Raw genomic sequence first — 17271 nt, 5'->3', positions numbered from 1 at the left:
TCAATAATATTTAAATTATATATATATATATAAGAATTATACTATGCATCTTAATGTATATCTTTTAAATATATCTATGCATATGCATGGGGTTACAAGCTAGTTGTTACATAATTGTGGGTGATGGCTTGATGCATTTGAGAGTCTAAAGCGAAAGCTGAATTGAGAATTAAAGCATTTTATATATTTAAATATAACTTTTTTTAAAAAAATTTAATTTCACTTAAACTATATTATCTTGTTTCAAATGTAAAATTAATAATTAAGTAATTAACATGAACCACAGTAGAATATCTTTTGAGAAAGTCTATAGACTTTAAAAAAATTTGACAAAACTTTTCACACCTATTGATGTGACAGATTAATAGTGGTAAGTAAAAAAATGATGTTAGTGGTGGACCTAAATAAGAACTAGTAAAAGTTTGCCAACTAAACTGTTGTGAAAAATATTGTGAAATTTTTTGTGTTGTATTTTTTTGTTTTTTTTGGGAGTGCTATATTCACAACATTTGCAAAACAAATCTGAGATGTTAAGTTGTTACTAATTCTAATTTGAACCCAATACTTAAATTACTTTTTTGACAACCAATAACAATTTGTAACAACCTACCATTTAGGATTTATGATAAAAAAAAATTGTGAAAGATATTGTAGATATAACATTTTTTTTATAATATATATATATATATATATATATATATATTATATGGCTAATATTTGAGCTTCATTAATACTATTACAATGAAAGAAATAACTCTATTGATTAAAATTAGAAAGCTGTTTTTTACTTGGAGTCTTAAACCCTATGTGGGTTTTAATAATTAAATTTATGATAACACCTATCATTCAAGCGAGATAAGGTGTTCTAGGAATATTGAATAAATTTCTCGGCGTGAGTGACGGACTGACGGTGACTTATAGTGACTAAAGTCACTAAACTCAAGCTAACACACTACGGAAAAGTCCCTTAAGTCCTATGCAAACTAAGCTAGTCTTCTGGATTTTTCATGCTTCGCAGCCCCAATGCTTCCTAAATATTATCTCAAACTAAGTTTGTAGACTATTTGACACCATATAAGTTCCACTTCAAACACCATCATTAGAATTGAGATTAGAAAGACATGGAAAATAACTAGTGCAGGCCATGGCATAACATATCCCCCACTATGTCACTGTGAAATGTTGATTTCCAAAAGAGTTACTATGTGGGGATAAACCCATCAGAAAGAAAAAGTCTTTTGTTGGTCAGTGCTTAAATCATGGTGATTGTGATACAAAACAAACTACCTCAAAATGGATAGAGTGGGTAGCCTGCTGGTGCGCCATTATTGTTGTGATGCTACTAAAATATTCACAAATGATTTTGGCATTTATATTTAGATATAATTGAAAGTCACGCACCAAGAAATTTCCTAGAACGTGACCTCCCAACAACAAAATAGTGAAAATACAAGACAAAAATGGAAATTTTGCTTTTCATATTTCTTGCATTGCACTCTGAAGGTATCATAACCAAAGAGGATTCTTCAAAACTAGTTTTCCCTTTAAAACATACATACAAAGCCTGTTTTGACAAAGGATTCGTTTATCATCTTGGGCTTCATATGGTATTGCAAGTTGAAGTCCACATTGAAGCAGCCCAATTGAGAGTCTTTAGATTTTTACAGACAATCAGGATCATCATGGAATTGTTTACAATCAGGAAAAAAAAATATTGGGAAAATTACATTTTTAAAAATATAGGAGTTTAAACCTTATAATTGTAAAGGTAACATTAAACCTGAGGTTGCGAATGAAAAGGTTACAAATTGAACTCTCTACCAATATTAAACTCATGACACCAGTTCGGCTTAAATGGAATGAAATTTAATTTGTCACTTTAAACCACATTGTTTAATTTGTTACACCCCTAAACTATTGGATCAAAATGTAATTTTCCCAAAATTATTTGGCAACTAATTATGCATTGTCAATCCCAATTTGAAACCATTTTTCTATCATTTCTCTTGCTCATTTTGATTGCAGTAGGCTTATAGAAAGAATATGGTTCCATGCTTGACTAAATTACAAATCCAACATATACAAGATACAACAGACGTGCCCAAAAAAAAAAAAAAAAAAAAAAAAAACCTCTTTCAATGATATATAACATACAAAAGACAGACTAATTCTATGATTCTCTTCCATTTGGTTTTGGAGACTGGAGAGAATGAGGGTTTGGAGAAGCACGAGGACCATTTATAATTGATAAGTTCCTCATTGGTTGTCCATTCCTTGGTCTAGATGCTGCCTGCAATCCATTTCCATGTACAGCATTTGACTTTGACCGGGCACGATCAGCTTGCATGGTCTGGAAGAAAGATGAAGAGCTGGCCATATCCTTGAGGTTTGGCAGAGGCTTTAGGGCTTCGACAACCTCACCCATCTTAGGTCTGGCTTTAGGGTCTCGCCCAAGGCACCGGACAGTAAGCTGGGCAGCTTTCTCTGCACCTTTGATCGAGAAGTGACCTTCAAGGCGAGGATCTATTAGCTGATACAACTTCTTCTTGTCTACAAGAAGCGGTCTTGCCCATCCAACAAGGCTTTGCTCCCCATTTGGTCTTTTTTTGTCCATGGATCTTCTGCCAGTCAATAATTCAAGTAGGACAACTCCAAAACTGTACACATCGCTCTTTGATGACAGATGTCCTAAACCAATAATCATGTCAGATTTAAGCATCATCAGGTCATATTTTTAAGGAGAATCTACGACTCATACAAGGTTTAAGATAGGTATTAAAGTTGAAAGGCAATAAAAGTTATATTTACTAAAGTAAATTAACCCTTGCTTAGCAAAAGATAAAAAGTAAAGCAACCCTAAAAAATTGAACTGCTTCTATAGGTAATTCCTTCAAAAACTGCACCCCTCGCCATATATTATAAATCAACAGACCTTTTGTGAAAGAGAACAATTCTTTTGAGTGTTGTACCAGTGTAATGAACTCTTGACATAAGAAAAAAATATGTTAGTTTAATGAAGAAGAATACATAAACAGAAATTCTGCTTGCTTCAAAAGATTTGTGCCATCCCAGCCACCATGCCACCTCCTCCACTAGTATTTGCTTGTGCTTATTACTGTAACTACCAAAGTTCACGGAAGTTTCACCCACCTCTTCTATCCTCATTAACAAAACCCCTTTTCCCATTTTTTTGTTCCCAAGCTAATCCTGCTTTCTACATTTATATATAACATAATCTCACATGCTTCATACTATCATTCGGAGCCAAAGATCCCCCTGAAATGAAACACTCACTGGTACACAAGTCTGAGAACCCACAGCTACTTATACTACAATATTTCCATATACAATACTTTTAAGTGTTTGCAGCCCTATACCTATGACAACCAGACCTTAGTCCTAAAACTTCAGGGTTGGCTATGACTCCTCAACAGGCTTCTTGATCGGCCACATGTATTCTTTCCATCATTTTATCCTATCCAAAATCATTCTCTTTGTCACCTCCTTAATTGATGCATCATTTTTTACTACTACTCATTTTATTTTAGGTCTTCCCCTACATTGTTTAGTTCCCTTGACATGAAACAACTTGCTCTCTTCACTAATGCATTAATCAATCTTCTCTACGCATGACCAAACTATTTCAAGTGACGCTCCTTCATCTTTCCATCAACAGGGATCACCCCCATCATGAAGAGAATAATTTCCTTATTTTGAATCCCATATTTTATTGTATTTCCATTTATGCATCTCAACATTCTCATTTTGACACTAATTTTATGAACATGTTACTTCTTAATAGTCCAACATTCAATACCATAGAACATTGCTAGTTTTATAATAGTCTTATAGGATTTTTCCCTTAAATTGAATATGTTCATACAATATTCATAACGTGCTTCTTCACTTCATCCACCCTACTCTTATCCTATGATTCACATCCTCTTCAATCCTTCATCCTTATGAATTATTTATCCAAGATAGCAAGACTTACAACCCCTTCATCTTTCTTTTTTACTTTTACTAAACGTACATTCCATGTACACTGTCTCTGTTTATTCCTACATAGCCAAAAGGCTTTTGATTCCAAAGCATCCCTTCAAATTATTAACTTGACATTATCATCACATCCAGTTTCATCCATTAAAACTATATCAACAAACAACGTGTACCAAGGACCTTCATCTTGAATTGATTTAGTGATGCCCGCCCTCGTCTTTCTTTCTCTTCCCTCCCTTTTTCTTGCAATTGGATCAAGTCCTTGTATTATAAAAAAATTGTCAAATAGAATAGCTTGACAAAACATTTACTTATTATGATTTTTCTGAAAGACCGGAAAAAAGAAATATAAAACAAAAAAAATCTCATATATATCTATTGACCTTCATATTAGAGACACGCATTGCACACACTGAACAACATCAACTGGTAGTTGCAGTATAGGAAATAATAGCACCAACAATTATCATGCCACTAACTTTAATCACACTCACCAGTCAAGACATATTCTGGAGCTGCATAGCCATATGTTCCCATAACTCGTGTTGATACATGAGTTTTGTCTCCCTCTGGACCATCTTTGGCAAGCCCAAAATCTGAGAGCTTGGCATTGTAATCCTAAATATAAATTTTTTATATTTTAGAATAAAATAGCAATAGGGAGTAAAATGATATTTCATAATTTTAGTCAAATACCGTATCTAATAAAATATTAGAAGTTTTGAAATCACGGTATATGATTGGTCTTTGAGCCTCTTCATGAAGAAAGGTAAGGCCTTTTGCAGCACCAAGTGCAATTTTCATCCTGATAGACCAAGGAAGAGGCAGGGACCCTGCAGAATTTAACATGGTTGTTGCAGGATTACATTAAACATCAGGAATACAAATAAAAATTCCCAAGAGCAAATATATATCACAAGATGAATGCAATGCATCAGCATGTACAAGATCTCAATGGCAGCACAAACAAATTCAATAACAATTGCCAGTGTCACTCTAGCCATAACCGAGAGTGTCCATGTTAACAAAGTGAGAAAATTCTAGATAGCCAATTCATTGCCCTCCTTTAGTAATTGTTTATGCAAATAATAAAGATTTTGGGCTAACATAAGATCAAAACAAAAGAAAACCTATAATAAATCTCAGTACAGGATCTTTTCAACACGGTCAGAGTAGTAAGTGGACATGTTGGACCTTCAACTGGTTTTTCTTTTTAATCTAAGGATGACTGTTCCATACATATAATTGTTGTAAGAGATATATATTTCTACCAATATTACTTCTTTTTTACTAGGATAGTCACAAAACCTTCAAACTAAGCATTTCTTTCATTTGATCACACATTTTACATGTATTTAATATGCAAGTGGAGGTTCTTAACTTGGTTTGTCTCAGACAAGTATTATACTTTAATGTATGATCACCCAAAATTTAATCACACACTTGTGTTTGTAATTAAATCTAAACTACATCACAAAGTGCTGCCACTGAAGACTAAATTTAACTACAACACAAGGTATTTCTCCAAGCAAACTTCCAATTGAATTCATATGTCCGATTCATTGCTCATGTCAACTACTTCTAGATTTTTTTCTATTTTCACAATGGATTAGTTTAAGATCAACCAAAGATATCCAAGATGCAGAAAGACTTCTTAAAGAAAATAAAGTATTTGTCCCATACTTCTGAAAAGATGGTTCTCCAAACTTCCCCGGGGCATAAACTCATAAACCAGCAACCTTTGATCATCTTCAATGGAGAAACCAATCAATTTAACCAAATTAGGATGGATGAGGTCACCCAGCAAATCAATTTCAGCCTGCAACACAAAAAAAATTAAAGTTATAATGGAGATGAAAGAAATAATATTCTTGTATGTGGTCTACCATCTACCATTTAGCAAAACAAATATGTAAATAGTGAGAGAAACAAATAATGGATGTGAGAGGGTTTATACAAGCCATTCTTTATGACCCTGATGTCCATCATGGTTGAGAGTCTTGACTGCAACCGTAAGTCCAGTACCAGGTTTTGCAGGACCAGTGCCATTCTCCTCAATCCAACCTTTGAAGACGCAACCAAACCCACCTTCACCCAGAATACTATCAGGTCTGAAGTTCCTTGTGGCCAACTTTAGCTCATTGAATGTGAACTTCCGCAGTTGAGAAGAAACCTTAAGTTCCTCACTGAATTTTAATGTTGAAGAAATACTTAATTTCGACGTTGATGTAGAACTGAATTTGGAAATAGAAAAAGTGCCATCTGTATTGCTAGTTGTTGTAGAGGACTCTACTGAAGCAACTGGATGGTCTCTGCTTTTCTCATTCACAAAATTGCTCCCCACTGATTTAGAAAAGGACAAATGCACTTCAATGAATGATCAGGATTTAGAATTTGCAGCACCAATTTCTGGGAAACTCATAATGTATGCTATGTGATATAATACCAGCATAGGACTGACATCATGCAAGTTAATTGCTTCATCAATTTGGAACAGGTAGATCAACCAATTACAATCAAGCAACCAAATCAAAGAAAGTTAAATATGCGCCTAACTAGTTGTTGATCACAATATAATGCAGTTGCTTGACCAAACAAATGTAATTGTCAAAAGGAAAAACAAAAAGAAAAACATAAAAATGAATAATTTTTACATGATATGGCCTGATTGTTTCAAATACCATTGCCGATGAAACAATATACTTATATTAAAATTGTACACTTTTCAATCACATAGAAATAAGCAAATCTTGCCAAGACCTTGTAGCTCAACTGGCACCTCCCGTGTTTCCTTTGGAAACATCCAGATTCGAACCCCCCCACACCCAAATATTAATGAATAAAAAAACAGAAATATGCAAATCATGGACAAGTTGAAAAATACATGTTTTTAGGAGCTTTAGTTTTTTATTAATAAATCTTTAGATCCAAAGAGCTCTGAAGAGCCAATATTTCCACAACATCCAGAAGAACTTATCATGCATCTTAACTTGATCTATCAAAATAAGCAAAGCAAATAAAAAAATTTAAAAAAAAAAAAATTATTTTCAACCCTGAAGCAACATTCATCAAAGAGAAATTTTGTGTGTATATATATACCAACTAAAAAAAATTAAGGAGACATGGGATTACCAGAATGAGCAGTAGGGCCACACAAGGAGCTATCAACTTTTGATTTTGAAGACAATAAGCTGCCAAAGAACTTGAAAGTGCTACACCAACATCCAGACTCAGCTACCTCTCCCCCATCTTTCTTATTCCTTCCCTTTGACTTGCCCACATCCAAAGCCACCTCCTCTTTAATTTCACTAGGCTGCAAAGCCATCTTCAAAAAAATACTTATATAATCAAACTCTCATACCGCAACACCAAAAAAAGATTTCAAATATCAAATCCACATGCAAAACCCATTTCAAACAACCTCATTTCTAATCACTCAACCCCACCAAAAATGCCTACATAAGCCAATGGAACACTCACAAAACAATGTGACATATATCAGATACAGGTTATAACTGAAATAACCAACCTAGACCCAGTTGAAAAATTTAGTCAAAACTCAAAAAAGGGTCTTCACAGAAGAGAGAGAAAAGAAGGGATGGAAACTGGTAAAGGAGGGTGCTTGAGATAGAGGGAAAGAGTTCCAACACCGGTCAGTTTGGGCAGTTTGGAACATGGAAAACGGGCAGTTTGGGCAAGAGAGAGACAGAGAGAGAAAGAGAGATGTCACTGTCTTTGACAACAGTAAGCTTTGGCATATTCCCAAGTCATCAAATCCAAAGTAGTACTTCAATAAATTGTTTCTTTTAATATAGGGTATGATATTTTACACCTTGTACAGATTTTCTTTTTTTTGAAGGTCACCTTGTACAGATTTGGATTCCTATTAAACCAGTGATTATATGCCACTTCATCACTTTAACGTACTTAAACTTCATTTTTTTTATTAAAAAAAAGAAGAAGAAGATAATTATTAGATAGAGATAGAGTTGTATTATTTATATTTTTAGGAAGCTCCAATAGTAAGAGGACAAAAGCCAAGTTTTAAGTTTTAACTTTGCTGCATGAACCGTGCTTTGTGTTTGTTCTTATATATTCAATTAACAAATTAACAAGAGGGGTAGATGATCCTAAATAAAGTGTTAAGTAAAAGAACTGAAAGTGAAATGTTTTTGTTTTTTGCAGGCACTTTTTGTTTTGTTTTGTTTTTTTTTGTTTTTTTTTTTTTTTTCTAAAACCTTTGGTCCTTATATCTAAATAATTTCAATTGATACTCCCATCAAGTATTGTGAAGTGCTATATGAAGTAGTTAGTATTTAGAGGAGGTGAAAAGGTTTTTTTTTCCCCCTAACATGCCTACATAAAAAATAAAAAATAAAAAATAAAAAAAATAAAAAACTAATTAATCCTTTCAAGAAATAATGTTTTTAGTGGTCTTTGAAACTTATTTCAAACGTCACTTTCGAAGGTTTTTTTTTTTTTTTAAATAAAAGCATTTCTTTTTCAAATATATTTAAAATAAAATTAAAGCATTGCTTTTATTTTTTCTTTTTTCTTTTCTTTTTTTAATGTAGATGACAAAACACTTTCGAAGTTAAGAGTATTTTCCTGTTTCACTTAGTTTATTATTTGGTTTATTTGACTAATATATAAAAATCTCAAAAACACAACTAGTTTTAACGTTTAATTTTATGCTCTTATGGTGTTTTTTTTAAGCCCTAACTTTTTATGTGCTAATTCTAATAATTAATGTGAATTGCGAAGAAACCATGACAACTGCAATAATATGAGAAACCGTTTAGAAATAGCACTGGTTTAGGATTAGGATGCATTTGACAAATACATTAGCCATTTTTTAAAAATATTTAATAGGTTGGAATATGTAATTTTGTTAAGAATCTAATAGCAACTCCTCCTTTTCTACTGTTGTAATTATCAACTTATAAAAAAAATTAAAAAATAAAATAAAATAAAGGTTCTAAGTATTTTCTTTGGGAATTTCCTAAGACTTTGAAAAGTACCATATTGTTATTTGTTAGAGATGGTCTTTGCATTAAAGTCTTTTTGAGGGGCAAGTCATACTCGAGAAAAGATTGATTAGTTTAAGTCATAGATTTTGATTATGTCGTTCCTATTCTAGAATATTAAACCTCCAAAAAATTTCAAATTTCTTCCTCGTGGAAGAGGAAAAGCGAGTAACTTCTCAGTACAAAAATGAGGGACAAGGGGACATGTTCACGTATCACAAGAGAGAAAAATAAAACTAATTTTATTAAAGTTAATAATACTCTAAAAATATTAGTTTAGAAAATACCTATCAAAACTTTTTATGAAGAAAGAAAAAAGTAATTAACTTTTATGCGCTAAGGGCAACGAGACCCTTATTTAATTTATATATATATATATATATACATTAACAATAACAATCGAGTTTGTATTATCTTTTATCTTCTAAAAAAATGTATGTATTCTCTTTTGAGGCTAACAAATTAATAGGGTCAATCATGTGAATTCTTTTACACCATTCTATTATATCCAAAATCATATTTTCTTTTGGTTTCAAATCTTTTGTCTCACCCGCTATAGGCTATATACCATTTTATTCTCTATAAATCACAACTTCCCATATGTACTCCTACTTTCTTTTTTTAGAAGATATGTACACTTACTTGAGGTGCATTATTATTTTTTGCAATTATATTATGAGATAGAAGTATATTTTTTAGTTAAGTAACCATATGACTAAATCTTAAAATGAAAACTTAAGGAATAGTACAAAAGGTATTGTACCTAAGTTTTGTCCTTATATTATATCTTTTTATATCTATTTTTGTTCCATTGACTTGAATAAACTCATTATTTCTTACCTATTGGTGTATTAATGGCTCTCCTATACACATAACCAAACCATTTAAAAAAATTCTCTCATCTTTCCTCAGTAGCTAGGTCCACGGTCCACCCCCTCTCTTTAAGGGGATTCTTCTTTTCCAGTCTTATCTATGTTTTTTTTTTTAAATATAATTTGTAAGTAATTAGGGAGTATATAAGTTTACTTTTAGTGCCTATTTGGAATTGTTGAAGGAAGTAAAACTTTAACAATTGAGCTTTAGTACATGGTAGAGCACTAGAGCTTTTGCGATATAGAACTCTTAGAAAGTTTTTCCAACATTTTAAATGTTTGGCAAATTACAATAAACGGTGTTTTAAAGTTTTGAATTTATAACACATTATTAGTGAATTGTAAAGCCTTTTTAAAAAAACTTCAAATGTTAGCTTTAGCCATAGTGGAACTGCTAAATGTTTGGCAATTTCTACTTTAAAAAAACTTTAAGAAGGCTCTTAAAGCACTTTACTAGTATTGCGCCTTTAGAAGTAGAATTTTTGCAATATATATCTCTTTAGCATTTTAATTGATTGAAAATTATAGAGAATGGTATTTTAGAATCCTAGGAACCGTTTGGTAATGTTGTTTGTATTTTTTGAAAATACGTGTGGGTGAAAAAATGTGTAAAAATATATGAAATATTGTTTAAAAACTGAAAAGTGTTACTTAAATTATCATACCAAATGGCCCATAGATTTTTAAATGAACAATAAATTGTAGAATTTCTTTCTTAAAAACTCCAAATTTCAAATTTTGCCTCAAAAGCATGAATAGAAATTGTCTTTAAAAGTAAAGATTAAAACACTTTTTTTTGGGGTGGTGTGGTACTACTAGACACTAATGTGATCCTTCATCGTTTCAAGATTATCCTTCCCTTCCTAAATGATCATTTTTCCAAACCATATACAAAAAAAAATAAACATACTTTTATATTAAGAAATATATCCTATACTTGTATGAAAGTCATTTGACTATAGTTTAATTTCGAAATTTTTGGTCATTTTCATTTTGGCAATGTCCTAGATTCTCATCTCATATAAAATCCTTACCACTAGAGTCAGATGAATTACTATGATATAACACTCATGTTATAAAAAATTGAAAAGAAAATCTGATAGAAAAGAAAAATGCTCTATAGAAATGAGACTCCTAAGCATGGTACAACAAAGAAGTCAAGAACCCAGTAGAGAACGTTATGCCAAACTAGTTACCAAATTAAAATGCCACTAGATTCTCAAAAATAAATAATTAAATTGTTAAAATTAAAATTCCACTTGGATTTTGGCTCAAGAATGATCATGATCATGATCATAAATTAGGGTATTTCTCAACGAAAAAAAAAAAAAGGGTATGAACAATGGTTGAACTTGAAGTGATAGTAAGTCAATATCAAATAAAACATGACGTGGACTTATTTCAAGGTATCAAATTAATATAGTTAGTTCTGACCAATAAAAAATTTTTAATAGTTCGATAACAGCCGCCCAAATTGATGTGTCTTTGACATTTATACCTTTCAAAAGGCTGCCCTTATTTGCGGCTGATATAACGTTTCAACAGATGAAAGCCACCCCAGATATGTACCATTAGATAACCATTATTTTCTCAGCAATAAAAAAAAATTAAAAAAACTATTAATTTAATTTCCAACTCTTTTTTTTAGTCACATATGAATTCATATACATTGCATTTGCATGCCATAAGAGATGGAATCAAATTTATAATATGATTATTGAAACTTGAAAATAAAAAATAAATAACATTGACCTAATATATACATAACTGCATCAAATAATAACATTAACAAGTCAATTCAATAATGAATGAAGAAAAACGATTCCTCAAGTTTATATATAAATGACTAAGTCTAGAAAAAAGTATATACAATGCCCAATACACTTTCATGGGCAAATTCATTATAGTGTACATGTGTGTTAATTTGACCTTTTTTTAATTCACTATTGGTAAATTCTCAGCTTCATTGAGGCAAGGTACATCTGGAATTATATCACCATTTCTAAGTCCTCTAACATTCTGGCATATAGATGAAGTCTGGGTTCCATCTTCAGTCGAGTGTAAACTAATGTTCCTCATTATAATGTTGTCGCATGGAACTGACTTGCTACATGAAAATTCTACTGCTATTTCTTTATCTGATGTCCCATATATTTGATCGTACACAATATTACTAACACGAACCGCCGATTCCTGAAAAAAGAAAAGAAAAACCATATGTTACTTTTCTCACTATGAGATTTACATTTTGATTTGAACTTTAATTTCTCCTTCAATCTTTTGTAAAAGCCTAATTCTAAGTATCTCCAAAATTGTATACTAAAGAAAAGTAAGAAGGTTACTTGATTTCCACAGTGCTTGTGAACCTTGTGGTCACAGTAATATTGATCAATGATGATAGGACGAGCTGAACCAATAGATGTGATATGCTCAAAAGTTATATTTCTTGCATATCCTTTCCCTCCCTGAGCATAAAAGCGCAACAAATATGGAAACTATAATATTGATTATTATAACAAATAAATAAACATTATTTTTGTTACAATAAATCCAAAAATGTTTATTTATTTATTTTTTACAATTTGTTCACAAATATTAATATAGCATATTATGATTGATGGTAATAAAAAGTTGTGTTAATTGTAGATTCATATTAAAAAAAAATTTTAAAAAAATTACTCTAATTATGACTTATACCACATCAAACAATAGTACAAAATTATGAAATTTTTTAAATGTTTTTAACATTAATCTTTTTATTATAACTTAAATAATCATAAGTCCAAATTTTTATTTTTTTACAATTTGTTCATAATTATTAATATGGAATGATTAATGGTAATAAAAAGTTGAGTTCATTGTAAGGTATTATAAAAATGATTATTTACTCTAATTATAACTTACCACATCAAACAATAGTAAAAAATATTTTTAACATTAATATTTTTTTTATGACTTAAATAATACTTCTATCTGTAATGATCATGTATTACCTGCCATGTCTTTATTCTAGCTCCATTTGTGGTTCCCGTGAAAGAGACATCCTTGACATGAACAAACTCTACTGTTTCATGCTTTCCATCCTTACCCAGACTTCCAATGCTGAAGAAAGGAATAAAGAAAAAATATAAAAATTAAATAAGTATATAAAAATAAAAATATATAGTGTTCGTTTGGATACTATTTATTTTGTTAAAAATAATAAAAATAATAATAAAAAAATAACTGTTTACACGCAAATTACTGTTTACTGTTTATATTTCATAAACAGTAAAAAAGGCGTTGAAAAAAAAAATGCAAAACATGCCAACGCAAGAGAAATTATTTCTATCCAAACGTATATATAATGAAAAAACAAATAAATTAAATAAAAGCACAAGAATTTTTTAACCTTATTCCATGACCTGGCCCACAATCAATATTGTTGATGTTGATGTGTGACGAACCATCACCAATCGAAATACAGTCATCACCTGCATTGATTATTAGTTATACTAGTCATGAAACCTTATCACCAAAAAAGATACAAACTAAATTACACATATATAGGTTTATTTGAATATCACTTATTTTGCTGAAAATTGAAAACTTATTATTAAAAATGCAGTAGCAAAATAATTTTTAAATCTGAAAACATTATGTATAACACTTGTTACGTTTTTCCTTGAACTACTGTTTCATGAATAGTGCATGAGACCTAGGCTCCAAAACGCCAAACACAACATTTACTCTACAAACGCCTAATCCAAACGCACCCATAAACTAAATTAAATATACACATGTTTATAAAGATGGACGGAACTACTTGTTAACTAATTTTTCTTTAAAAATGATACATACATACATATATATATATATATAATTATTGAAGGTTAGGCCTAAAAAATAGGAGACCCCAAATAAAAAGCCCAATGACCATCTTAAAAGTGTAACTGAGTAATTGAATTAGAGTTTATATTAGAGGTTATAGAGACAGATTACTTCTTTTCTTTTTCTTTTTCTTTTTCTTTTTTTAATAAAATTTGCTCTAAAATTTGGTTCAGTTGTGTAAATTTCATTGGATTTATTGTAATTGTTTTATTCATTTTAGTAGATAGTTTGGTAATTTATATTGAAAATGAAACTTGTAAGAATATTAAAAATAATAAGTTCTAAAATTTTAGTATATATATATATACACACATCAAAGTTATAATATATTTATAATTATGACATACTTTTAGCATATTAGAGAAAAATATATATATATATATATATGTGTGTGTGTGTGTGTGTGTGTGTGTGTGTGTAACTAGGCCCCCTAAACAAAAAGTACTCCTAACCCGTCCTCAATATAAACGTAGATATAATCATTATCCAACAAAAGATAGATGTAAAATGTAAAAATGAAGATCAGTATTCATGCATTTAAATTAAAAAAGGACAATGATAGTACATGTGAAAAAGAAAGATTCCATGAAGCTTCATACCGGTCCCAATGCTAGTGTTGTGTATGATGATGTTTTTGGAATGTTGGATATGAATTCCATCGGTGTTAGGGCTATGCTTAGGGGCTTGGATGGTGAGAGAAGTAGCTTTCACCCATTCCGACCTTTCAAAAGCAATGTGCATTTGTGGACTGTCCTCAAAGGTTAGGCCATCAATGTGTACATTGTTGGAGCCTCCTATTACAAAACCCTGCAAATTAAGTGTATCATGCATGAAAATGGGTTGGAGTTAATTAAGAAGGAAAATTAAATAATTTTTTATTTAAAAAAAGAAAGAAAGAAGGAAAGATGTCCATGTTTTTACATCTTCCCAAGGGCTATAAAATATGAAATTCTGAAATTCAATAAAAAGAGAACCCATTTGTTTTAAGTTTTAACGGTTTCAAATCCTACTAATTTTTAGGTACCATTTTCAAACAATTTATTGTGAAAAATAATATTTTTTTTTTCACAGATTGCCAACCTAATGGGATCCTAATTTAACTAAAAAATCTTGAAAATAAACTTAAAATCGGAGAAATGAATTCCTAAATCCTATAATTTTAAAAACTACATAAAGATATTAAAAAAATAAAAATGAACCCTACAGCAATTGAAAGAAAGATCAAACATAATTAGCAACGGAAAGGACAACTTAACGCATTAAAAGAAATTATGTGGAAAAGACAGGTCTTCCATTGGGTAATCATAATAGAAACTGATAAACTAACATTTAATGTCAAAATTTTTTTAAGAATATTTTGAAAATAAAGAAATTAATTAATTAAATCATTTAACCATTATTCTAGCATATCACATATTATATAAGAAATATTGAATACTAAAAGTTGTGATTTTCCAGAATTATTGAATCTATTGATGATGAATTATAAAAATAAAAATTTAAGAAATTTTAAATTTTATCACCAAAAGTACCAATAGTAAAACTTTACATAAAAGTTAAAACTCTATTATTTAAGTTTTATGAAATTTAAAATTCTAAATCAACTAAAACTTTCAATCCTTTCTTAAAAAAAAAAAAAAAATAAAGACTGAATATATGTTTTCTCAAAAAAAAAAAAAAAAAGACTCAATATATGTATGTATTGTTTTATACATTGTCAAATTTATAAAAATAAAAAAATAAAAAAATAAAAAATAAAAAAAATTCATGTGAGTCATCATAATTGTTAATGTAAGCTATATAATTAAAATTTTATTAAAGTTATTTCAAGCATCCCACTAATTATTAATATAGTTTTTATTTGTTTATATATAATTTCGATTAAGTATATATATAATACTAGTATATTATTATTAGAGGATACTTACAGTTGGTTTCCTGCCACAAATCTGCAATCAGAAAAGTTTAATTGAAGTTAGGAAAGACGTAAAACTTCATATATATTTAGAGGTTCAATTTATGATTATCTTGAAAAGGTAGAATTTTATTTTTCTTCATATTTCCAAATATTCCATATTCTCAATATCCTTACTCTTTTATTTTCTTTGCATTTCAGATCCCACCACTTTTTTCCCTGTCCATTGATAGTACCAGATCCACGGATAAGGAGACCCTTGAAGTCATGGAATTCTATCCATATAAGGCATTTGTCATCAGGGCATTTCCATGCAGAAGGATCACTTGGTGCAATTATAGTGCCATCAATCTGCATAAATTAAGGTTTAAAAAATTCTCAATAAGTAATTTTTTTTTTTTTGAAAGCAATAAGTAATATTTTTAAATCGTTGAATAATGGGCATTTTATCAATGAAAAGAATAATTGTCAACACTCATTATATAGTAAAAAAAATTATAATAATCTGTTTGACTTACTTATTCATCAAAATATTTTATATATATACTTGTGTTATAAAATACTATGAACTTTGTGATTCTAGACGATATCAATGTTTAATTGTAGAATGTATTCGTCTAGACTCTATTCCGATTTCCCTCCCACGTTTCAATAACATGTAAAATAAATAAATATATGTATATATTTATTTATTTATGAATAATGTAAAATATTTTACATTATAGAAGACATTCCATGCCTTCTTGATTTCCTTGCCACGTTTTTCGGGGTTTAGTTGAAACTTGTAAGAGATTCGAAAGACCTTTTCAATTTTTCTTCCCTGGGTTTGCCTACCCGGTTACAATCTGAAAATTCTCACCCTTATTCTTTATTATTATATATTCATCTTCTAATTGTCAAATTTGAGAAAGCACTTCCAAAAAAAAAAAAAATAGTTTGAGAACTATTAGGTAAACAACAGTAAAGTAGAACAATCTAAGTCCGAGTTTAGGTTAGTTATTTTGCTGAAAGACTTATTTAATTATATGTTTAAAGTTGAGAAAAGTACAATAATGTTTAGAAAAAGTGGTTCCTCAAAAAAAAAAAAAAAAAAAAGGTTTAGAAAAAGTGAGACTTTAAAAGTTATACATAAAGAAACATGCACCTAAAAAAGAAGGGTTGTACATGTACTTGTATATGTACCTGGACAGTGATATTATTGGATTTGCAATTGCCATTGAAGGTCAAGGGCTGAAGCAAAAAAGTCATCCCTTGAGGAACATGCATGGTGGGAGAAGACATTGAAGATTTGCATGTAGCTTTCCAAGCATCCATAAAGGCCTTCAAGAAGCAAAAAAGAACATGAATAAGCACATGAGAATGTCACAAAAATATATACAATACAATACAATGCAACATAATTATCCATATCATAAACCTCATAAGCAAAGTCCATTAGTCTAACCTTGGTATCATCAACAAGTCCATCTCCTACAGCTCCATAATCAACCACGTTATAAACCTTTCTTGAATCAATGAAGATGGGACGGGATTGTGTTGATACAAAACATAAAGCAAAAACAAGAACACATAGTAGAAACTTGGCCAT

The 17271-nt window shown here is 30.2% G+C and overlaps 2 protein-coding genes across 3 annotated transcripts; both read right to left on the bottom strand.

Moving 5' to 3' along the window:
• Nucleotides 1–1979: 1979 nt before the first annotated feature.
• LOC112023357 (serine/threonine-protein kinase PBL36) lies at nucleotides 1980–7618 on the bottom strand. 2 transcript variants are annotated; one of them, XM_065766494.1, is made up of 6 exons: nucleotides 7132–7618; nucleotides 5957–6366; nucleotides 5683–5818; nucleotides 4696–4832; nucleotides 4494–4617; nucleotides 1980–2688 (listed from the first exon to the last, which is right to left on the bottom strand). In XM_065766494.1, exons 1-6 carry the CDS (start codon nucleotides 7322–7324, stop codon nucleotides 2171–2173), a joined length of 1518 nt encoding a protein of 505 aa, XP_065622566.1. In that variant the 5' UTR covers nucleotides 7325–7618; the 3' UTR covers nucleotides 1980–2170. The 2 variants fall into 2 exon arrangements, with proteins under 2 accessions (XP_065622566.1, XP_023911736.1); XM_024055968.2 differs by having other exon boundaries at nucleotides 5957–6342; nucleotides 7132–7617.
• Nucleotides 7619–11833: 4215 nt separating this feature from the next.
• Nucleotides 11834–17271, bottom strand: LOC112023364 (probable polygalacturonase At3g15720). Its single transcript, XM_024055973.1, has 9 exons — nucleotides 17128–17271; nucleotides 16866–17003; nucleotides 15861–16034; nucleotides 15697–15717; nucleotides 14368–14575; nucleotides 13290–13371; nucleotides 12892–13000; nucleotides 12241–12363; nucleotides 11834–12091 (listed from the first exon to the last, which is right to left on the bottom strand). The coding sequence occupies exons 1-9, from the start codon at nucleotides 17269–17271 to the stop codon at nucleotides 11834–11836; spliced, it is 1257 nt and encodes a 418-aa protein (XP_023911741.1).

The sequence above is a fragment of the Quercus suber genome, unplaced genomic scaffold, assembly GCF_002906115.3.
Source record: "Quercus suber isolate HL8 unplaced genomic scaffold, Cork oak 2.0 scaffold_711, whole genome shotgun sequence".
Taxonomy (NCBI): Eukaryota; Viridiplantae; Streptophyta; class Magnoliopsida; order Fagales; family Fagaceae; genus Quercus; species Quercus suber.
Note: the sequence above shows the minus strand (reverse complement) of the source record. Positions and strands in the feature narration are given on the sequence as shown.

Bases quoted from the DNA above. Each gene is read 5' to 3' on its own strand.
- LOC112023357 (XM_065766494.1), bottom strand. From the start codon at position 7,324: ATGGCTTTGCAGCCTAGTGAAATTAAAGAGGAGGTGGCTTTGGATGTG. The intron at 5,819-5,956 runs GTATAAACCCTC...TTTGTGTTGCAG, and splicing joins AGGGTCATAAAGAATGGCTT to GCTGAAATTGATTTGCTGGG. The intron at 2,689-4,493 runs GTGAGTGTGATT...TTATTGGTTTAG, and splicing joins TCCAGAATATGTCTTGACTG to GACATCTGTCATCAAAGAGC.
- LOC112023364 (XM_024055973.1), bottom strand. From the start codon at position 17,271: ATGGCCAAGTTTCTACTATGTGTTCTTGTTTTTGCTTTATGTTTTGTA. The intron at 14,576-15,696 runs GTAAGTATCCTC...CTTAATTTGCAG, and splicing joins TTTGTGGCAGGAAACCAACT to GGTTTTGTAATAGGAGGCTC. The intron at 12,364-12,891 runs GTAATACATGAT...TTTTATGCTCAG, and splicing joins CTAGAATAAAGACATGGCAG to GGAGGGAAAGGATATGCAAG.